Source organism: Sciurus vulgaris (assembly GCF_902686455.1).
Source record: "Sciurus vulgaris genome assembly, chromosome: 4".
Classification (NCBI taxonomy): domain Eukaryota; kingdom Metazoa; phylum Chordata; class Mammalia; order Rodentia; family Sciuridae; genus Sciurus; species Sciurus vulgaris.
The window spans coordinates 159,484,517-159,503,766 of NC_136464.1; the positions used below are offsets into that span (position 1 = coordinate 159,484,517).

Sequence of the window (19,250 nt, forward strand, 5' to 3'; positions counted from 1 at the left end):
AACACTTCTCAAAAGAAGAAATACAAAAGATCAACAAATATATGAAATAATGTTCAACGTCTCTAGCAATTAGAGAAATGCAAATTAAAACTACACTGAGATTCCATCTCACTCCGGTCAGAATGGCAATTATCAAGAATGCAAGTAACAACAAATGTTGGCAAGAATGCGGGGGAAAAGACACACTCATACATTGCTGGTGGGACTGCAAATTGGTACAACCACTATGGAAAGCCATATGGAAATTCCTCAGAAAACTTGGAAAGGAACAATCATTTGACCCAGCTATCCCACTCCTTGGTATATATCCAAAGGACTTAAAATCAGCATACTACAGTCACACAGCCACATCAATGTTCATAGCAGCTCAATTCACAATAGACAAGATATGGAACCAACCTAGGCGCCCTTCAACAGATGAATGGATAAAGAAAATATGGTATATATACACAATGGATATTAGTCAGCCATTAAGAATAACAACTTTGTGACATTTGCCAGTAAATGGATGAATGGAGACTATCATGCTAAGTGAAGTAAGCCCATAAAACCAAAGATTGAATTTTTTCACAGATATGTGGATGCCAACTCACAATAGGAGGAATGAGAGGAATAAAAGTTTAGTAGCTTCGATTAAGGGGAATGAAGGGAAGGGAGGGAGAATAGGAAAGACAGTGGAATGAATCTGACATAACTTTCCTATGTACATATATGAATATGTACACAGGAAATCCCATCATGGTGTATGTCCATAAGGATGTGGTCTTAATTAGAATAAGATATATTCCATGCTTGTATGATTATATCAAAATGGATTCTACTGTCATGTAGAACTAAAAAACAAACCAATAAAAAATAATCACACACACACACACACAAAGAATAAAAGCTTTTCTGTTTCCTTTGAGAACAAGATGAAATGTGATTTGATAAATTAGGATCTGTCTTTGAAATGGTGCGTGAAGGATCAGGAAACAGAAACCGGATATCCCATCATTTCCAAGGTGGACAAATTCTCCTTCGTGCACGGCTGCCTTCCCAAGGATGTCCTGGTCCCCAGAGCACAACTGAACACTGGAGACAGGGGCACGCATGGAAACTGTCCACAAACGACTTTACCTTCTCGTGTCCAGGAGGGAATTTACTGAATTTAATTGCTGCAGTCTCTGATTTATTCCTTAATAAAGCATTTGGTGGGGAGGTGCAGTGCTTTTTGCCTTTATTTCTAAGCAGTTATCAAAATGTGCAGAGAATTGCTCCAGTATTCTGGGAGAACCTCGTTGCCTAAATTGCCACCGGGAAGCAACCAGGATCCTCAGAAATGCTTTGACATATTTTCTTCTGGAAAATTCTCCACACTGTTTTGATGTCTTCCCCCAGGACAAAATTTTAAATGATACTCCAACAAATGTTACCCTGCTTCTACGACAGCTGAATTTAACTCACTTGTTTTGGTTCACCTCCATGTAGGTACAGTCGCAGACTTCACTTTGTTTTTCATCTAGAAAGAAAATAATACTCTCTTTCAGCAAAGAGCTTTCTTGATCAATTCTTGAATCAGCTTATGTATGTTAACCTACTCTAACCGGTGCTGGGGGAGATTTTGGCATTTACTTTCTAGCTTCCAGATCACAGTTAAATGTCTTTGAAGTCATTAAAGCACTGTTGGGGGCTGGGGTTGTGGCTCAGTGGTAGAGTACTTGCCTAGCATGTGTGAGGCACTGGATTTGATTCTCAGAACCACATCAAAATAAATAAATTAAATAAAGTTAAAAAAATCATTAAACATTTTTTAAAAAGTACTGTTAGTTTATTGTGGCCCTTGTCCTACAATGCCGATTCCGCCCATTGCTCAGCTGTGGGAAGGGGTTCAGCCTCTCCTGACAGGACCTTAGGAGCACATGGCGCTTCCTAGTGGGTCAGTGAACAAGTGAATGCCGAGAGGTCACCACAGGGCTAGAAACACAGGCTCGTGGCCTCAGCGTCTGGCTCCGATCATTCTTTGTCTCTTTTACTTTGATTTCATTTATTCTCCCTTGAGAATTGAAGACTGTTCGCATTTTACCTATGTTGTAGGAGATTTCAAAGGCCGGAAGCAGGGACATTTTGCCAAGTACGGACATAGGCAACAAATGAATGGAGTGAGCAGTGATCATACAAGAAATTTGCTTATGATCTGTTAATCTAGATTTCGACTTAGGGGATTGCATCCCTATGAAGCATGAGTTTGGAGTCGTTGTATTGTAAGACGCCAGGGAAAAAGGATGTAGGGTTGTTACACAAATCCTATATCGAGCTCACTTGATTTCTTTTACATTTACGACTAATCTTGCATCAGTATTTTCTGGGGACCCCTTGGAATACCCCAGCACTTGCCGTGTTTCAGGGTGTGCAGGCAATGTCCATTGTTATAGCTCCATATTTTCAGACAGCCATCTCTGCCCCCAGTAACCAGCCTGGAAAACAGAGTGGTCCCTTAGGATGACATGATAGGGGTCACCTGCCCCATGGCCGACAACCCTGGAGAAGGCACGTACCTTCTTCCACTGGAGTCAAAGGTCAGACAAGTGATCCCAGCATTGCCATGAGTCCCCATAAATTCAGACAACTGTTTTCCTGTTTCAAAGTCCCATACTTTCACCACCTGTATTAGAAAATTGGGGAAAAAAAAATGATTGAGAGACACTGGCTATCAAAGGGAATTCGCTTTCAGAAGTCCAGCATTGTAAATATAAAGATACAAATTGACCCTGAAGGTATCTGTATTTCCAGCACAGGCTGGCTTACCTGAGTGCATTCATTGGCTATGGCTGCCATGACAAAGTACTAGAGACTAGGTGACTTCTATAATAGACATTTCTTGTCTTGGTCTGAAGGCCAGATGTTCAAGGTCCAGGTGCCAGCAAGGCTGGTTCCTCCTGAGACCACTCTCCTTGGCTCAAATAAGCTACCTTCTTGCCATGTCCTCATGTAGTCTTTTCCCTGTGCATGCACAAATCTGATCTTTTCTAGGTTCCAATCTCCTCTTAGGAGGATTCTAGTCTGACTAGATTAGGGTCACCCTAATGGCTTTCTTTTAACTTTGTCACTTCATTAAAGGTCCTATCTCTGAAAGGGAACCCTTGCTTACTGTTGGTGGGAATGCACATTAGTACATCCATTATGCAAAACAGCACGTATAGTCCTCAAAAAATTAAAAACAAAACTGCCATATGATTCAGCAGTCCCACTACTAGGTGTATATCCAAAGGAATAAACATCAGTATGTTGAAGAGACCACTGCACCACTCCCATGTTTATTGCAGCACTATTCACGATTGCTAGGATAAGGAACCAACTCAAGTGTCCATCAGTTGATGAATGGATAAAGAAAATGTGGCACATTTATAAAATGGAATACTATTCAGCCATTAAAAGGAATGAAATTCTATCATTTGTGACAACATGGATGGAACTTTGGAGATCATTATACTAAGTGAAATAAGCCAGGCATTAAAACACAAGTACCACATAATTTGTGTGTAGAATTTAAAAATGTAGATCTCCTAGAAGTTGAGAGGAGAATGGTGGGTACCAAGGTTTGAAGAAAAAGAGAGAATGGAGGGGTGGGGTACTGAGTTACCTTGAAATGGGTACTGAGTTACAGTCAGAGCAAGAAGTTCTGGGGTGCTATTTCACAGTAGGGTGACTATAGGAAGAATGATCTGCTGTACATTTCAAAAAGCTAGAAGAAAGGAGTTTGATTCATGTTTAAGGAGATAGGTCTGTTTAACCTGATTTAAATATTACACAATTTATACACATATTAAAATATCACATGGTACTATGTTACTATAGTAAGTTTTATGTTTTATGTCTCAATTCGAAATAAAAAGATAAATATAAAATAAAGGTCCTACCACCAAATACAGTCTCAATCTGAGGGACTTTAGGATTAGAACTTGAACTTATGAATTTGGGGGTATACGATTCAGCCCATAATACTCAGTGAGAAGATTGGAAGATTTAAAAAGCGTAGGTTACAACTCTAACCATCTAGGCTCAGAGAAAATAGGTGTGTGTTGAATTTTAAGGAGGAGAATTTATTCACCATGAGGGCAAAGATGAACAAGAAAGTGACCTTTTTGGGGTGGATACATCTTCTAAACCCTTGGACTTAAGACGTCACTTGGTTCAACTTGCCATTACTTTCTTTCAGTTCCAGTGGCATCTTTCATGACTGGTCGATGTAAGCGCCACCTTAGGAAAGTTTCCTTTGGGGTAGCCTTCCTGGAGCCCCCACCCAGAGTCCTCTGACTTGGAAAATCTCCACGAGACAATGTCATCATGGGGAGAGAAATCACAAAGGGCGCATCCTTTCTCAGGATTGTGGAATATTCCTTCTAACCTGCCACTTTGTTAAAGTAATTCTTTCACTTCTTACTGTTGTGGATTTTAAGTACCTGAGAACAGATTTTCAGTGGCACACACTTTGCTTCTTTCCTTCTGCAAAGTCGAGAACCCTAGAGATGTCCCCACCGAGGTGCGTTTATCTCTTCCTCATAATATTGCAATAAACCCTTGGTACAGCTGGGGTTCACTTTACTGCTGTCAATCATTTGCTTATAAACCAGAGTTCCATCCTGCATTCATCTGTAATATGGTTGAGGACCAGATTTGAATTAAGTACCTATTGGCTGGTGGTGAGGTCCCGGCTTGGAAAAGTGAACCAGACAGCCCAGGACCCACACCCAAGGGGGACCCTCCCTCTTCATCTACCTTTTGGCCTCCCATTATGTGATTAAACAGATCCATATTTAAGAGACAAATTTAAAAATCCCTCAACGAAAGCTATTTGAAAGTGAAAAGACTGAGGTGAACTTGAAGACATCTTTCCAAATGATGTCCGAGTTTTATTTATAGAATCAAGAAAAGTCTAAAGGTGTTCTTTACAGGTTTTCAGGTATGCCTGACTTGCTCTTTGTAGGAAGAATTTCATACCATGGCAGGTCCTTCAAGAATCTCAAAAGCCTAAGATAGTCTTCCTTTTGGAAATGCCATCAAATCACACGTATTAAAATATAATCATATCCCAAGTTAAATAAAATTTTAATTTTTTATTTAAAAAAAGAAGTAAAACTTAATGAAATTTTGATATTAAATTTTAAAATATTTATGATTTTAAGGTCTGTTGATGACAACTTATCTGTGACTCATAAAATAAGTTTCCATATTATATATATAACTATATACATAAAAGTTAAGTCATAGCTGGAAAGTAATATGATGTAAGCATTGAATTGAACATTTACAGATTTTCATTGTGCTATTTTCAAACATTTTCAGAGGCACCAAAAGTGATGGTCTTTAGTGCTCCCACTTATATGAATAAGTGGACAGAACGTGGTATCACGGTGTTAATAAATTGGCTCTGTGAAGATCTTGGGCTATACTCCCTCCTCCACAAATGTCAAGTGTGCAATGTGGTTTAGATGCTATGGATTGTGACAGTGGCATAATGACATTACAAGGATTTCACTCAGCAACATATCTGCAAGGTGCACACATACTGAGATCATAATTCGATTCACTCAGCGTTGGAGAGTCTATTACCAGCATGTGTCTACTACAATAGCTGTAAGCATATTTGTATCTCAATTCAACATCTACTTGCCACCTACTGCCATGGGAGGGATGCTTATTAAAAGTAAAGTTATTGAAAGAGGCAGGCTGTATTCCCATAGAATCAGAAGCCCAAGTCGTAGGGTGAGGAGCTGGTATCTGCCTTGAAGAAGATGGGGGACACGGAGGCTCTGATCCCTGACCTGGAGCACTTGTTGCTTTGCTGAAGAGGAGGCTCGCTGCCCTGAAGCAATCCTGCACCACCATGTGGGGTACTGAACATGGTGGTCAGGAAGGGGGTGAAGGCTCTGAGAGTTAAGTCGGGAGGAAAGTTTCATGGAAGATGGCACCCGGCTTAGACCTGGAAGGATCCTCAGGTGTGTATAGGAAAAGAAGAGGTGGCAGGAAAGTTCTAGGGTGGACCTAGAAAAGGTTGGACGTCATGAGCAGGATACTGAGGTGGTAAAATGGGGAGGCTTCTGGGGAGTCACAGAAGGTTCTGATAAATATGCAGGATGCCTACCCCCTTGTGAGCATGTACCCCAAATATGCAGGCACTTCTCTTCTTTGAGATGTATTGAGACTGAGTCATTGTAAAACCTTTTTGGTCAACAGACCAGCTAATTTATTTTTTCAATACTTAAAATCATAGTGATTACTAATCTCCAGGCAAAAACCTGGGTGAGGTCCCCAGGGTCTCTCTGGGAAAGAAATTGCAGAGGCAGAGTGTGTGAAGCGGACATGCGGGGTGGCATGGGCACGCACCCGAGGACTGGAGGGCCTGGCTGTGGAAGGAAGCAGGAAAGAAGGCAAGACCACATGCCTTGGCTGCTCACCTGTGATGCTACCCAGGCCAGCGATTCAGAAAGTGACTGAACTAATACAGTCATGCGCTTCATAATAAGCACAAACCACACCGGCCTGGGCATATAGGAGCTGTATAATCTTGGTTTGTGCAACTACACTCTATTATGTTTGCACAGTGATAAAATAGCCAACGACCCGTTTCTTAGAACACATCCTATTGTTCAATGACACATGGATAGATTAGGAGATTCAGAACATTAAAGCATCCTGCATGTAATTGGAGCATGCCTGTGCTCACCCATTAGCACAAGACAGAAGAAGACAAATCACAGGATGTGTGTCTTTTTCTTATTCAATGAGTACTGATTGTGTCCCCCATTTCCTATGGACTGACACTGTGCCAGTAATCAAGGATGTAGATGGTAGGGTCCTTAGGAGCCCCTTATGAGGAGAAGTGGACATAGAAGTCTGTCCCTACCAATGTGAGTGGATTGGGGAATAGAATTATGTGGGGTAGTAATTATCTTACACCACAGAAGAGAATCTCAACAAAACAATACTACCAGAATGGTCCAACAAGCCGGTGCAGAAACAGTAGGCTCTTCCATCTGACTTCGGCAGAAGAATGTCTTAATAATACCAGATTATTGGTAGAATAGAGTTAAGCCTCTCCTTGTTTACTTAGAGGGATGGAACATCCCCAGGACATACAGTTCAGTTCTGGGGGAAGATACTGAGACCAGGCCACACCCACAAATACATTGTTGCTAGAAGAGCCGGAATGGTACTTACAGATGCTTCTGAGCAGCTGACCACGTGCCTGAAGGTGGAGTTGTACCCACAACACACCACGGGTTCTTGGTGGGAAAGGGCCAGGTGGGGATCTGGGGCAGATCTTGCTCATGAAAAAGAGAGACAGTGAAAACCTAAGTCCACTGCATGACACTGTTATGCAGGAGGGTACCGTAGGGAATGGCTTCAAAGTCACTTTGGGATCAAATCACTTAATTCTTAGAATCCCAACCTTATCTGTAAAATAGAGATACTGGTACCCACTTTAAAGGGTTGTTTCGAGGATTCAATGAGAAAACATAATGTCATTAGCACAGAATGGCACATACGTAATTGGGAGCAGTAAGCCACGGTAGCTACTAAACAGGAACACTGAGAGCTCAGGTCTCCTCTTTAGGGCAGGAAAATGTGATTTTGTGAGACTAGAGAATGGATCTTCTTCACTAGTAATTGAGATCTTTCCCCAAACAAACACAGGAGTTAGCCTACTGTGAATCCTTGCCCCCAGAAAACAGCACTTCTTGCTCACAATGGGGCAGATCTTGGGAAAAGGCTGGGCAGATCCTGGGAAACCCTGTGGCAGGACTCCAAGGGTGCCCAGGCATGGAGGGTGCATCTGAATACTCAGAGTCTTGTCCTGTGAGCCACCTTGGGGAGGTCAGCACAAAGAACAGATATAGCCCACGGGCTTAAGCACCCTGACCCCTTTGTACTAACTTCCTCTTTTGCAAAATGGAACCCCATATGGAAATTTTGTGAGGAATAAATGGGGGAAGAGGATAGAAATGTCTGGAGGAGCTTGGCATGCAGCGAACACACATACAAATGTTTGTACTGCATATAATTTCTCTGCCATCTCTCTTTATGTCCCAAGCCTCCGCTGCTGAGCCTCCCATGGATCTGAAGCCCTAGACATGGTGCCCACAAACCTCTTCAAGAAAGAGTAGGATTTGGCACAGGATGTTTAGAACCTCCCCACGAAGTGTCCCTGGGTTTGGGGAAGTGAAGCGGGAGGAGGGAGAACCATGGAGAGCCCAGGGCAAAGAGAACATTCTGGGCTTGGCAGCCAGCCTTGGGAAGAGAGAGCTGCGCTCCCCACTTCACAGATGAGAGCTAAGTAACTCAATCCAGGTCACAGTTCCTGAGTGACAGCAGGAGATAGGGGTGGGGTGTAGTGGGGGGACATTATCTGGCTCCTAAGTGTTGGCGCTAGAGATGGAGACTGTGTTTGCTGTGAACTGGAATTTCAGTGACTCGCTCCAAAAGAAATCAATCAAGCAGGCTGTTTGTTCTACACAATGCTATCATGTAGAACAAACAGCAGTTTGATTGACTGAAGTTTCTGTTTTGGGCTGGTTGTTTTGGCATCTTGAGTGAAGAGCCCAAGATTGCTTCCGTGCCCAGCGGTAGCAATTGCTTGGCTTTCGCTCTGCCTGGGCTCTCATGGTCCATGTGAGCCTACTTCACTGCCTCAGTGAGCAAATTTGGAAGGGAGCGAATGGCCACAGACTGGAGACACACATTTTGGACTTCTCCGTGGAGTTTTGATGTTGTGCAAAAGGGATCTCTTTTCCATAAAGTTAGTTCTGAACATATGATTTGATGGCTGAATCCAGTGAATGTATTGAAGACCCTTTCTATGTTCACAAGTCAAGAAAAAATATTTGGGAGACCACACATCATGATTTTTGGCTCAGGAAATTCAGTTACCATTATGAGAGAGAGAGGATTTGAAATATGCAAACTATGATATTTCCTCTAAAAGCTTTTCTGCATCCTTGTCTTGGCTTACACATGCAACTGACTTTGGACTCAGTATTGCTGAACACCGAGGGGGAAAGTGCCCATGAGGAATGAGGAGTGTGTTGTTGGTGCGGCCAGGGAGGAATAATGGGGGAGTCAGAGTGGGCCACACTGAGAGCTGGCTGTCATGACACCTGTACTTTTGGAATGGAGAGGGCTTTTCAGTTCTCAAAGCACCTGCAGGTGCTGCACCCTGCTGTCCCTGCCAGCTGCAGGGTAGAGTTCCTCCTCCGCAGAGCCTAAGAGGAGGGAGGCCACTCATCCCACCACTGCGGGCCTTTTGGGGCCCTCTGAAGGCAGCCTTCTATGCAGGCCCTGGAGAAGGGAACCAGGAAGTGTGCCTCCAGCTGTCTGATTGCTCTTGTGGTTGAAACAAAAGGCCCCTCTCCCCTTTGATGGCACAAGGATCCTTATTGTGTCAGTGGGTGTGGCAGGTGCAAGGAAAAGACCTGGTACCCAAAGATTGAAGACCGGCCCCAGCTCTGTTCCTGACTCCCCTGTGCCCTGGGGGAAAGTCTTCCTGCTTCTAGTCTCCTGCTTGCTCATCTGTAGAACTTCAGGTTTGGAGTTAGGGGCAGAATTCAAAACTGACCAGTAAGCATCTCGGCCCAGGAAGGGTAGAGACAGGCAACTGGGGCTAACCAATGTCCAGTGCTAACTGGCCTCTATGAGCTTGGTAGGGCAGGCAGTTAGGCATCCGTTTTCCTTGCCAAGGCAATGCATCCTGGCCAAGCAGTGCCAAAGAAACCAAGGTGCACTCATTTGCAGAGGAATCAAAAAGACTTCAGTCTTGAGGCATTAAAACTCCTGGACACTAAACCCCTGGCCAGGAGGGGCTTCTCCCTACAGACCCATCTCATGTGGGCACGTGTTGTCCCCGTATGGCTGTCTTGCTTTACAGGCCTGGCATATGGGGCACAGCTGAGGCCACAGTCCTGGTGGGCTGATCAGCGCCCCCAGGACTCTCCACTTGGCTTCTGCCAGTCAGCCTGATGCTGCCTTTGGTCTGGACAAGCAGCCCCCATAAAATAAATTTTTGAACAATTTACTACAAAGGCGGGAGGTTCAGGCCTAAGAGGTAGATCACAGACTTCTGATAATATAAGAATGTAGAACTGGAGTAATTAACAGGAAGAGTTAAAGAGGGCTCACCAAATGCTTGATGTGAGCTAGAGACCCAGGTCTGGCCTGCAGCATGGGGACCCCCTAGAGATCTGAATCAGAGAGTGCTGAGTAGGGGGCTGACAACATTAGCACGGGGCTCTGCAGAACCTTCTAGAGAGCTGAGTGCCTGGAGCTGAGAGACAGCTTCATACCTCATTCTGAGGTGCAGGAGGGCCACCCTGTCAGTGGCCACACACAGGGCTCCGGGACTCGGGAGATAGAGGCAGGCTGCAAACTCCCCCTTGATGCCGCTGGCTTTGGAGGAGGCTGTAAACAAGCAGCTGTATGTCTCCAGATCCCAGATCTGAGGAGGAAATGGGGACAAGTAAGAGAGCTTGAAGTCTGCTGTGCCATGTTGTAAGCTGCTGTCTGCTATGGGGTCCGATTTGGTCTGGCCAAGTTCAAACACCGCCCCAAACCCACCCACCAAAGGAGACATTTTTAAAGGTTCCCTAGTTCCTTCTTGTCTGTCAAGGAGGCAGAGTGGACCTGTATTCTTGATCCATGCTGAAGCTGCCTGGGGAGGGGGACCCTGGAGATGTGCCCCTCTGGGACTGTGATTTACTCCCCTTGCAAAGGGGTGACCAGTCACTTCTCTTCCCATGAACCCAGCTGTCAGAGAGGAGCTGAAATTATGAGTCCAATTTGTGCCACTTAATACAGATCCTTACGACCAGTCACTGGACAGATATTTGGAAGACACAGAGAACAAACTTCAGGGTTGAGGACGTGGGGTTTCAGCCTGGTCTGGAATCCCAAGGCTATCACCGAATGGCCATGGGGCCTTGGGCAAGTTCCTACCATCTTTTTCCCTCAGTGTCTTCATCTGTAAAATGGGGAAAATAATGATAGCACCTACCTTATAAAGTTGTTGCAAGAAATTTTAAAAATTAATAAAAAAATGGTGCTCACTATCATGGTTAAAACATGGTAATGGTGTAATGTGATTAGAATGATAACATTGTGGTCAGTCATTTGTCACGTTTGGTGTGTAAATCAAGCCATGACTCTTGTCCTATCTTAGTGTACTGTGACCTGGTGAGGGCTGTGGTGGTTCTTCAGGCAACATGCACCAGACATTAGCTACTTTATATGCATTGCCTTATTTACTCTTTGTTATAGGTCAAATGGTGTCCCTCCCAAATTTATACTTCACTGGGACCTTATTGGGAAATAGGGTCATTAGTTGAGATGAGGTCTTGCTGGGCCTAAACCAATATAACTGGTGTCTTTGTAAGAAGAGGGAAGTTTAGAGAGGGAGAAAGTCATGTGAAGATGAAGGCAGATATCGTCAGGGAGATGCATCTATAAGCCAAAGAATGCCAGAAGCTAAGCTAGAGACCCGGAACTCTCTTATGGCCCCACAAGGAGCCAACCCTATTGACACCTTGATCTCAGACATCCAACCTCCTTCATTATGAGACCAGGAATTTCTAGTGTTTGAGTCATTCGATTTGTGGTACTTTGTTAATCAACCTACATTAGACTTCATCACTCTAAGATACACCTGAGAAAAAATCTACTTATAAAGAGAAATGTTTATCTTGGCTTGTGGTTTGGAAGGTTCTCATCTATGATGGGTTGGGTGGGGGTAGACCTGTGTAAGGCAGCACATCATAACAGGAGTGTGTGGTGGAGCAAAAGAGATTGAGGAGGAGGCCAGAGTCTGACAATCCCCTCCAAGGGCACACCCCTCCAATGTCCTAAAGACCTCTTAGGAGGCACCACCTCTTAAAGTTCCACCATCTCCTATGGTATGCTGGGGACCAAGAATTTAACACATGAACTATTGCTGAACACTTAAGATCCAAACTATAGCACAGCTCTAGAGAATTCATGCTCTCTTAAACCAACTTTGGGAGGCAAAGATTATCTGTTGAGTCCCAATGAAGTTAAATTACTCCCCCGAATTTATAGAGCTAATAAATAGTTAAACCAGAAGTCACCCTCAGGCCCATCTGCCTCCAGAGCAGCACAGAAAAACCTAAGGGTGAGAGTGAATGGGAAGTGTTGGATGGGGCTTCTTCCCTTCCATGGAGTTTCCAAGAGGCGAGTTAGCTATGATGAGATTTGAAGCCTTTAGCTTCTAAACCAGAGCCTAATTTGTGGTATTTATACTCTGTGCTTACTTTTCCTTAGTTCTCCCAACAGTTAGCAAACTGGTTATGAAAGTTCCAGCCTGTCTTTTCATCTGTGCTTCGAGGCATGGCATAAGAGGAAGGAGCTGTACCACCTAGGAGGTGCCTAGGGGAGCCACAATGGCAACCAAATTAAACCAGTCCCATGGAAAAGGCATCTCCAAGGACTGCTCATTCAAGGGGCATCCCCTCTCCTTTCTGTGATATTGATTGGTTGGAAGATGCTCACTTTCCTTGATAGAAAGACAATCCATGCAACTCTTATCAGTCACTTACAGTGCCATGGGATTCCACTCATCTGTTGATTTCTTCTCGCCTCATGACATAGTGACTGTGGTTTGAATGTTTCTCCCCAAAATTTGTGTTCCAAACTTAATCCCTAAATTCATATGTTAATGGTATTTGGAGGAATGACTTGGGAGGGAATTAGGATTAGGTAGTATCATGAGGGTCTTATAAAGCATTAGTGACTTTATAATAAGAGAAAGAGACACCCAAGCTAGCATGCTTGCTCTGTCTCTTCATATGATACCCTCCGCCATGTTATGCTGCAAGAAGGCCTTCTTCAGATGCAAGTGCCATGCTCTTGGGCTTCTTTACCTCACAAGTATGAGCAAGGTAGACCTCTATTTTACAAATTATCTAATACCAAGTATCATATTATGGTAACAGAAAATAAGTTAACACATAAATTTACTGAAGAAGAGATTTTGATGAGGGGCAGGAGCACATGGATAATTCTGGTGTTCAGGAACAGTTATCTCAGGTGGGATGCTGTACAAGGATGCCTGCTAAGGTCCAAGAAGGGAAAAGTAAAGATAAACTCTTCATACTAAAGTTGACGTTGGCTCACCTAATTGGCATCAAATCCCCCAAGTGTAAAAATAGCTCCCACAAGTTTGCTCTCACTGATTTATCTGGTATCTGTCCAGCATCTTCCTTTTTCTCTGTCCAGAGATTTGCCTCTTTAACTGCAGGCAATAGACATAGCACTCACATCTGATCTCTCTGTCATTCCCTCTGATTTTTCTGGCTAGGCATGGTAGTGAAACTGGAGTCTGGATGTGAATTTTTAGGTTATGGGCATCTCTGTTCCTTACCATTTGGAGGGAGAAAAGATTTCTGCAGTAGGAGCCAACGAGGTCAATGTGTACCAAGAGCAGAGGTGAGAAGCACAGGCAGAGAGCATCATCTCTGAACCCTGCTGCTGAGGCTATCTGTCCAATAATCTGATCTCAACAACCATCGAATTCCCCCTTTAAAGCTTAACCTATGTGCTTTAGATTTGTGTCTCTCAGGTTCAAAAGAGTCTTACCTGGAAAAACTACTCTTTAGTGAGTACAATTTCTATATTGCCCTTAGTGAGCACAACTACCCTACTAGGTGTATCTTTCTCCCATTTGGGGGAAGAATAAGCCAATGTTCAAAAGAATTAAGTTGCTTCCTTCAGAAGAATTAAATAATTCACCCATGGTCACATAGTTTGTGTTGGTTTCACACTTTAAACTCAAATTTAAATATCTCCGAAGCTTTCTACCCTCCATTCCCTAAATCCATGCTTCTTTATCCACATGTGGAGTAATTGCTGGAAGGTGGCTTTCAAATTAAGTCATTTCCCAGTCTCCCACTCATCCAAGGGGGTCATGGACTCCGTGATGGAATGGGAGAAGTGACGTGTGTCATTTCTGGCTGGGATTTTTAAGAGGAAGGTGTGCCTTCTCTGTTCCCACTCTCCTCTCCTGGGGATGGAGAGAATCCTGAGAACATAAGGCAGTGTGGGGCCACTAGCTGGAGGGAGCCTGGCCCTCAAGTGGGAGGGAAAGAACTCACTCACCAGGGCCACTCCCATTAAGATCGTGACAGAAACAAACTTCGATTGTTTTAACTTCTAGAAAATAAGCAATTATTTATTACACACAGCTTATGTTAACTAGGATACTGTGCTAACTTCTTTATGAGAAATAACTTTCCACCCTAATTCCAGTCTACTCAAAACAGCCCTCTTTGTGATTTTCAATGTTAGAGTTACAGAAAATAACAAGTAAAAAAGAAAATCTGAATCTGTCACTTTACTCTCCTTTAGAGAGTGCCAGAAACCAGCAGACTCCTGAAATGTTTTGTGTGTCCCCATGATTTAAAGGAGTAAAATATTTGGGTTGAAAATCAATTCAAAGAATGAGGACTATCTGATCAGGCATGCTAGAAATCTAGCTGTTTGGCTCCTACTTGATTAGTTTTTATTTGATAGGAATAATATATTCTGAAATAACTTACACACCATATTTCCAAGATAGGATTTCAATATATTTTAAATACACATTGGGAAGTGATTCAATATGCCTGAATCATCACAGGCAAGATGCTAATCTTGTAATCAGGAGTTAGATTGGAAGAAAATGGAGAAGCGCTAGGAAAAGAAAATAGGATAGAAGACGTGTCCCCACATACAGAATTATGATTATCTGTGGGCCGTAAGTTTTTTAAAAAAAAGCTCATTAAAAATATGAACTCTCCAACTTTGTGACTCTGGATGATGCCTTTGGATGAATTTGATTTTCAAAATAAATCAAAAGCCAAAGTTCATAAATCTTACCATTTTAATCAAGTTTGCTCAGAGAACTGAATTGAGTTTGGGCCCTGACTATCACTGACTGTGATCTTGACAACTGGTTTTATTTAGAATATCTCATCATCATCATGAGATGGATTCCAAGCTTCCTATACAGGAGCCATATTGGACCCGCACAGAGAAAAATCCCAGCACCACATCAGAGTACCCCACTTAGTCTTCGAAGAGGTTTTTTTTTTCCCTCTGCTTACTCTCATTTTCTTTGTGATCTCAGTTCTGATTCATGGCTTCAAATTCCATCTAAATGCTAATGACTCCCAAATTTATATCTCTGGCCCTGACATCTCCCCTAGACTCAGGACAACTCTATCCAACACATCCATTGAACTCCTGGTCTTATGTCTCTCTCTTATCCACCATAATCCCTATCTCAGTTTTTGGCTCAGACTCCAAGCCTTGGTGTTGGTCTTGACTCTTTACAAAACAATTTTATTGAGATAGAATTGATCTATCACAACACTTTGTTGACGTGTGCTGTTCAGTGGTCTTTAGTATATCCCTGGAGTTGTTCAAGCATCACCACTACCTAATTTCCAAGCATTTTTATTACCCTCCCCCAAATCCCTATCCTTATCAGTCACCCCTATTCCTACCTTATCCCACGCTCTAACAACTATTAAACTACTTTCTGTCACTATGTCTTGGCCTCTAGATATTTCGTATAAATGGAATAATATAATATAAGACTTTTTGTGGCTTCCTTTCACTTAACACAATGTCTTCAAGGTCCGCTCATGCTATAACACAGAACACAACTTCATTCCTTTTTGTTGCCAAATTTGGCCATTGTACAGATGTTCCATATTTTGTTTACTCCTTCACCAGGTGATGGACATTCATGTTATTTCTACTTCTTGGCTATTATAAAAAAGGCTGCTATTAGGATTCAAATACAAATATTTGCATGAACATATATTTTCAATTCTTAGGGGTATAGCCCTGGGAATAGAGTTGCTGGTTACAGACTTACTGTATGTTTACCATGTAAGAACTGCCAAAATGTTTTTTCAAAGTAACTTCATCGTTTTAATTTTCTACTAGCAACATGTAAGGACTGAACTGTCTTCTCATCCTCATCAACATTGATTATTGTCTATATTCTGATTGTAGCCATCCTAATGGCTAATGAATTCTAAGGATGATGAGGTTGAGCATCTTGTCATGTACTTGTGGCCACTTTTGAAGAAATGTTCATTCAAATCCTTTGCCCATTTTTAAATTGGGTTATTTTTATTTTTGTTGATGAGTATTAAGAGCTCTTTATATTCTAGATGGAAGTTCCTGATCAGATATGTGACTCACAATAGTTCTTCCATTATGTAGGTTGTCTTTTCTTTTTATTAATGGTATGCTTTTTGAAGCACTAATGTTTCTAATTTCGATGAAGTCTATTTTATCTGATTTTTTTCCCTTTTGTTTCTTGTGCTTTGGTGTCATATCCAAGAAACCATTCTTATTCCAACATCATGAAGATTTACTCATATGTTTTCCCTCAAAATTTTAGGGTTTCACACTTATACTCAGGTCTATGATCCATTTGAGCTCATTGTTGCATATGGTAAGAGGCAGGGATCCAATTCATTTTTTTTTAATGTGGATAATGAACTGACCCAGAAAATTTGCTGAAGAGATTATTCTTTCCCCATTGAATGGTCTTGACATTTTTGTCACAAGTCAAATAATCATTAACATGAAGGTTTCTTTCTTTCTCTCTTTCTTTCTGTGGAGCTGGGGATTGAACCCAGGGCCTTCTGCATATGAGGCAAGTACTCTACAACTGAGCTATATCCCCAGCCCTGAGGGTTTATTTCTTGATTCTCAATTATTTCTTAACTCCCTATTGCTCTACATGTACCTTATGCCATTTCCACACTGCACTATCCACTAGTGTTTTGTAATAAGTTATAGAGTTGGGAAATGTGAGTCCTTCAATTTTCTTCTTCTTCAAGTTGTTTTGGTTATTCTGAGTCTCTTGCATTCCAATATGAATCTTATTATTGACTCAATTTCTGAAAAAAAAGAGCCACTTGAGGTTTTGATAAAAAATTGCATTGAATATGTTGATTGATTTGCAAAGCATTGCCATCTTAACTACATAAATCTTCCACTCTATAAAAACAGAATGCCTTTTCATTTATTTATGTCTTCTTTGTAATTTCTTTCAAAAGTGTTTTGTAGATTTGGGAGCATAAATTTTGCATTTCAATTTCTGCACTCATTGAGATATCATATGGTATTTGTCCTTTGTTGAGCTGATATGGTTTATTACATTGATTTTCATGTGTTGAACGACCCTGGCTTTCCTGGGATAAATCCTACTTGGTCATATCATAAAAGTATTTTGATATGTTGCTGGGTTCAGTTTGCTACTATTTTTTGAAAAAAATTTTTTTAGCTGTCAATGGATCTTTATTTTATGTTTTATTTATATGCGGTGCTGAGAATCAAACCCAGTACCTCACACAAGCTAGGCAAGTGCTCTACCACTGAGCCACAACTCCAAACCTAGTTTGCTACTATTTTTATGAGAACTTTTTGCATTCATATTCACAAATGATATTGACTTAGAATTTTCTTTTCTTGTAATGTTCGTCTCTGAGTCTGGCATTAGGGTACCAGACTCAGAATGAGTTGGGAAGTATTCTCCTTTCTCTCTCTCTGGAAAGAGGTTGTGAAGGATTGGTATGTTAATTCTTCCAAGTATTTAATAGAATTCACCAGTGATTCCATCTGAGCCTAATTGTTCTTTGAGTAAATTTTTATTATTGATAACTCCACCTCTTGTTACAGGTATATTCCAATTTTTTTCTTCTTAAGCCAGTTTCTACAGCTTATATCTTTCTAGGAATATGTATATTTCATCTAGTTTACCTAATTTGTTGACATTAAAATTATTCGTAATATTACCTTATAAGCCAAAGCCCGTACCCAGGCCTGTGTGGCCCTTCACAACCCACCTACCTTGTGCTATTATATTTTCACTCCAATCTCATCTCCTACTTGCCTCCCACCTCAGGTCTTTGCACTTGCTGTTTTCTGGGCTGGCAATAAATTTTTTTTTTTTTTTTTTTTTGCAAATAAATATGTGGCTCCCCCCTTCATTTCTTTCAGGCCTTTCCTTAAATGTCACCTTGATGTGTGCATTCCTAACAAACCCATAGGAAACAGGAACCGACTTTTCCTATTCTTCACTTCCCCTTACCTGCCTTACTGTTCCCCACGACACTTGCTATCACCTGACATAGTGATATTTCATTTATTTATTTTGATTATTTTCTGCAAGACTTTCTCCAACTCCAGATTATAACCTCCATGAAAGCAGGGCGCTTGGGCTGTCTTTTGCTGTGTCTCCTGAACCTGGAAGACTACTCCATTCATGGTAGGCACTCAATAGATTTGTTAAATGAATGAGTGAACAAGGTCTTTTCCTTGTGATCAGAGAGTAGACAAATCTATTGTATTAGCTTACAAGGGCCACTATAACATTTCTGCTAGGAGATATAAGCATATTCTGTTTATTCTCTCACAGTTAGGGGGATTGGATCAAGGTGTGCCAGCAGGATTGGGTTCTTATGAGGTTTCTCTCTTTGGCTTGCAAGATGGCAAATGTTCGTCTTGCAAGTCTATTGCTGTGACCTTATATGGTCATCCTTTGGTCTGTATTTGCCCTAATCTCTTTTTATAAGGACACTAGTCATCTTGGATTAGGGCCCACTGTAATGATCTCATTTAATTTTTTAAAGGCCCAAGGGTTAAGATTTAAACAAATGAATTTTGGAAGGGCCAAAATTCAGCCCTTGGCACCTATCAATCATTTATGCTATGAGTGGTCAGCAAGTAGCTTATGTATGCACACAGAGCAGTGACATTGGCTTCCTTCCTAAGACTCCCACATTCCACGATTCATTCCAAATTCCCTCCCTCTGGCCCCAGGACAGTCCAGTAGAGAAGGTAGGTGGCTCATGAAAATGTGTCATATTCACTGAAAAAGCAAGTGAAACGATGGATGGAGAAAATCAGTGAAGAGTCTTCTTTTGTATAAAAAAAGAATATGTTGCAAAGGTGATACAATAACCAAACTTTAGAGGTGGACAGGACCTTTGGTGTAAAGATAGAAGTGAAGGCAAGCAAAATCAAACAGCAATGTTACCATTCTAAGGTTGCAGGTGACTTTTTGGAATGGGTCCACTTGGGCAGTGTGTGTATTTAAAAATAAGAGATAACCATTGGTAGCAAGGGGCTGCTGTATCCCTAAGGTTCCTGCTCCATCCCCCTTTCCCCTCCTCCATCCTCTAAACACTCAGGGAAAGCTTGGG

General features: G+C 41.9%; 1 protein-coding gene across 1 annotated transcript in view; it reads right to left on the reverse strand.

Annotated features, from left to right (window-relative positions):
- LOC306660404 (cilia- and flagella-associated protein 337-like) overlaps positions 1 to 19,250 on the reverse strand; it is a gene marked incomplete at its 5' end in the record, with an annotated part of 81,008 nt that overhangs the window by 24,066 nt on the left and 37,692 nt on the right. Inside the window, 5 exons of the mRNA XM_079138594.1 lie at positions 1,447 to 1,501; positions 2,365 to 2,456; positions 2,538 to 2,644; positions 7,201 to 7,303; positions 10,320 to 10,471. Coding sequence (XP_078994720.1) covers positions 1,447 to 1,501; positions 2,365 to 2,456; positions 2,538 to 2,644; positions 7,201 to 7,303; positions 10,320 to 10,471 — 509 coding nt within the window. The remainder of the gene's footprint in view (positions 1 to 1,446; positions 1,502 to 2,364; positions 2,457 to 2,537; positions 2,645 to 7,200; positions 7,304 to 10,319; positions 10,472 to 19,250) is intronic.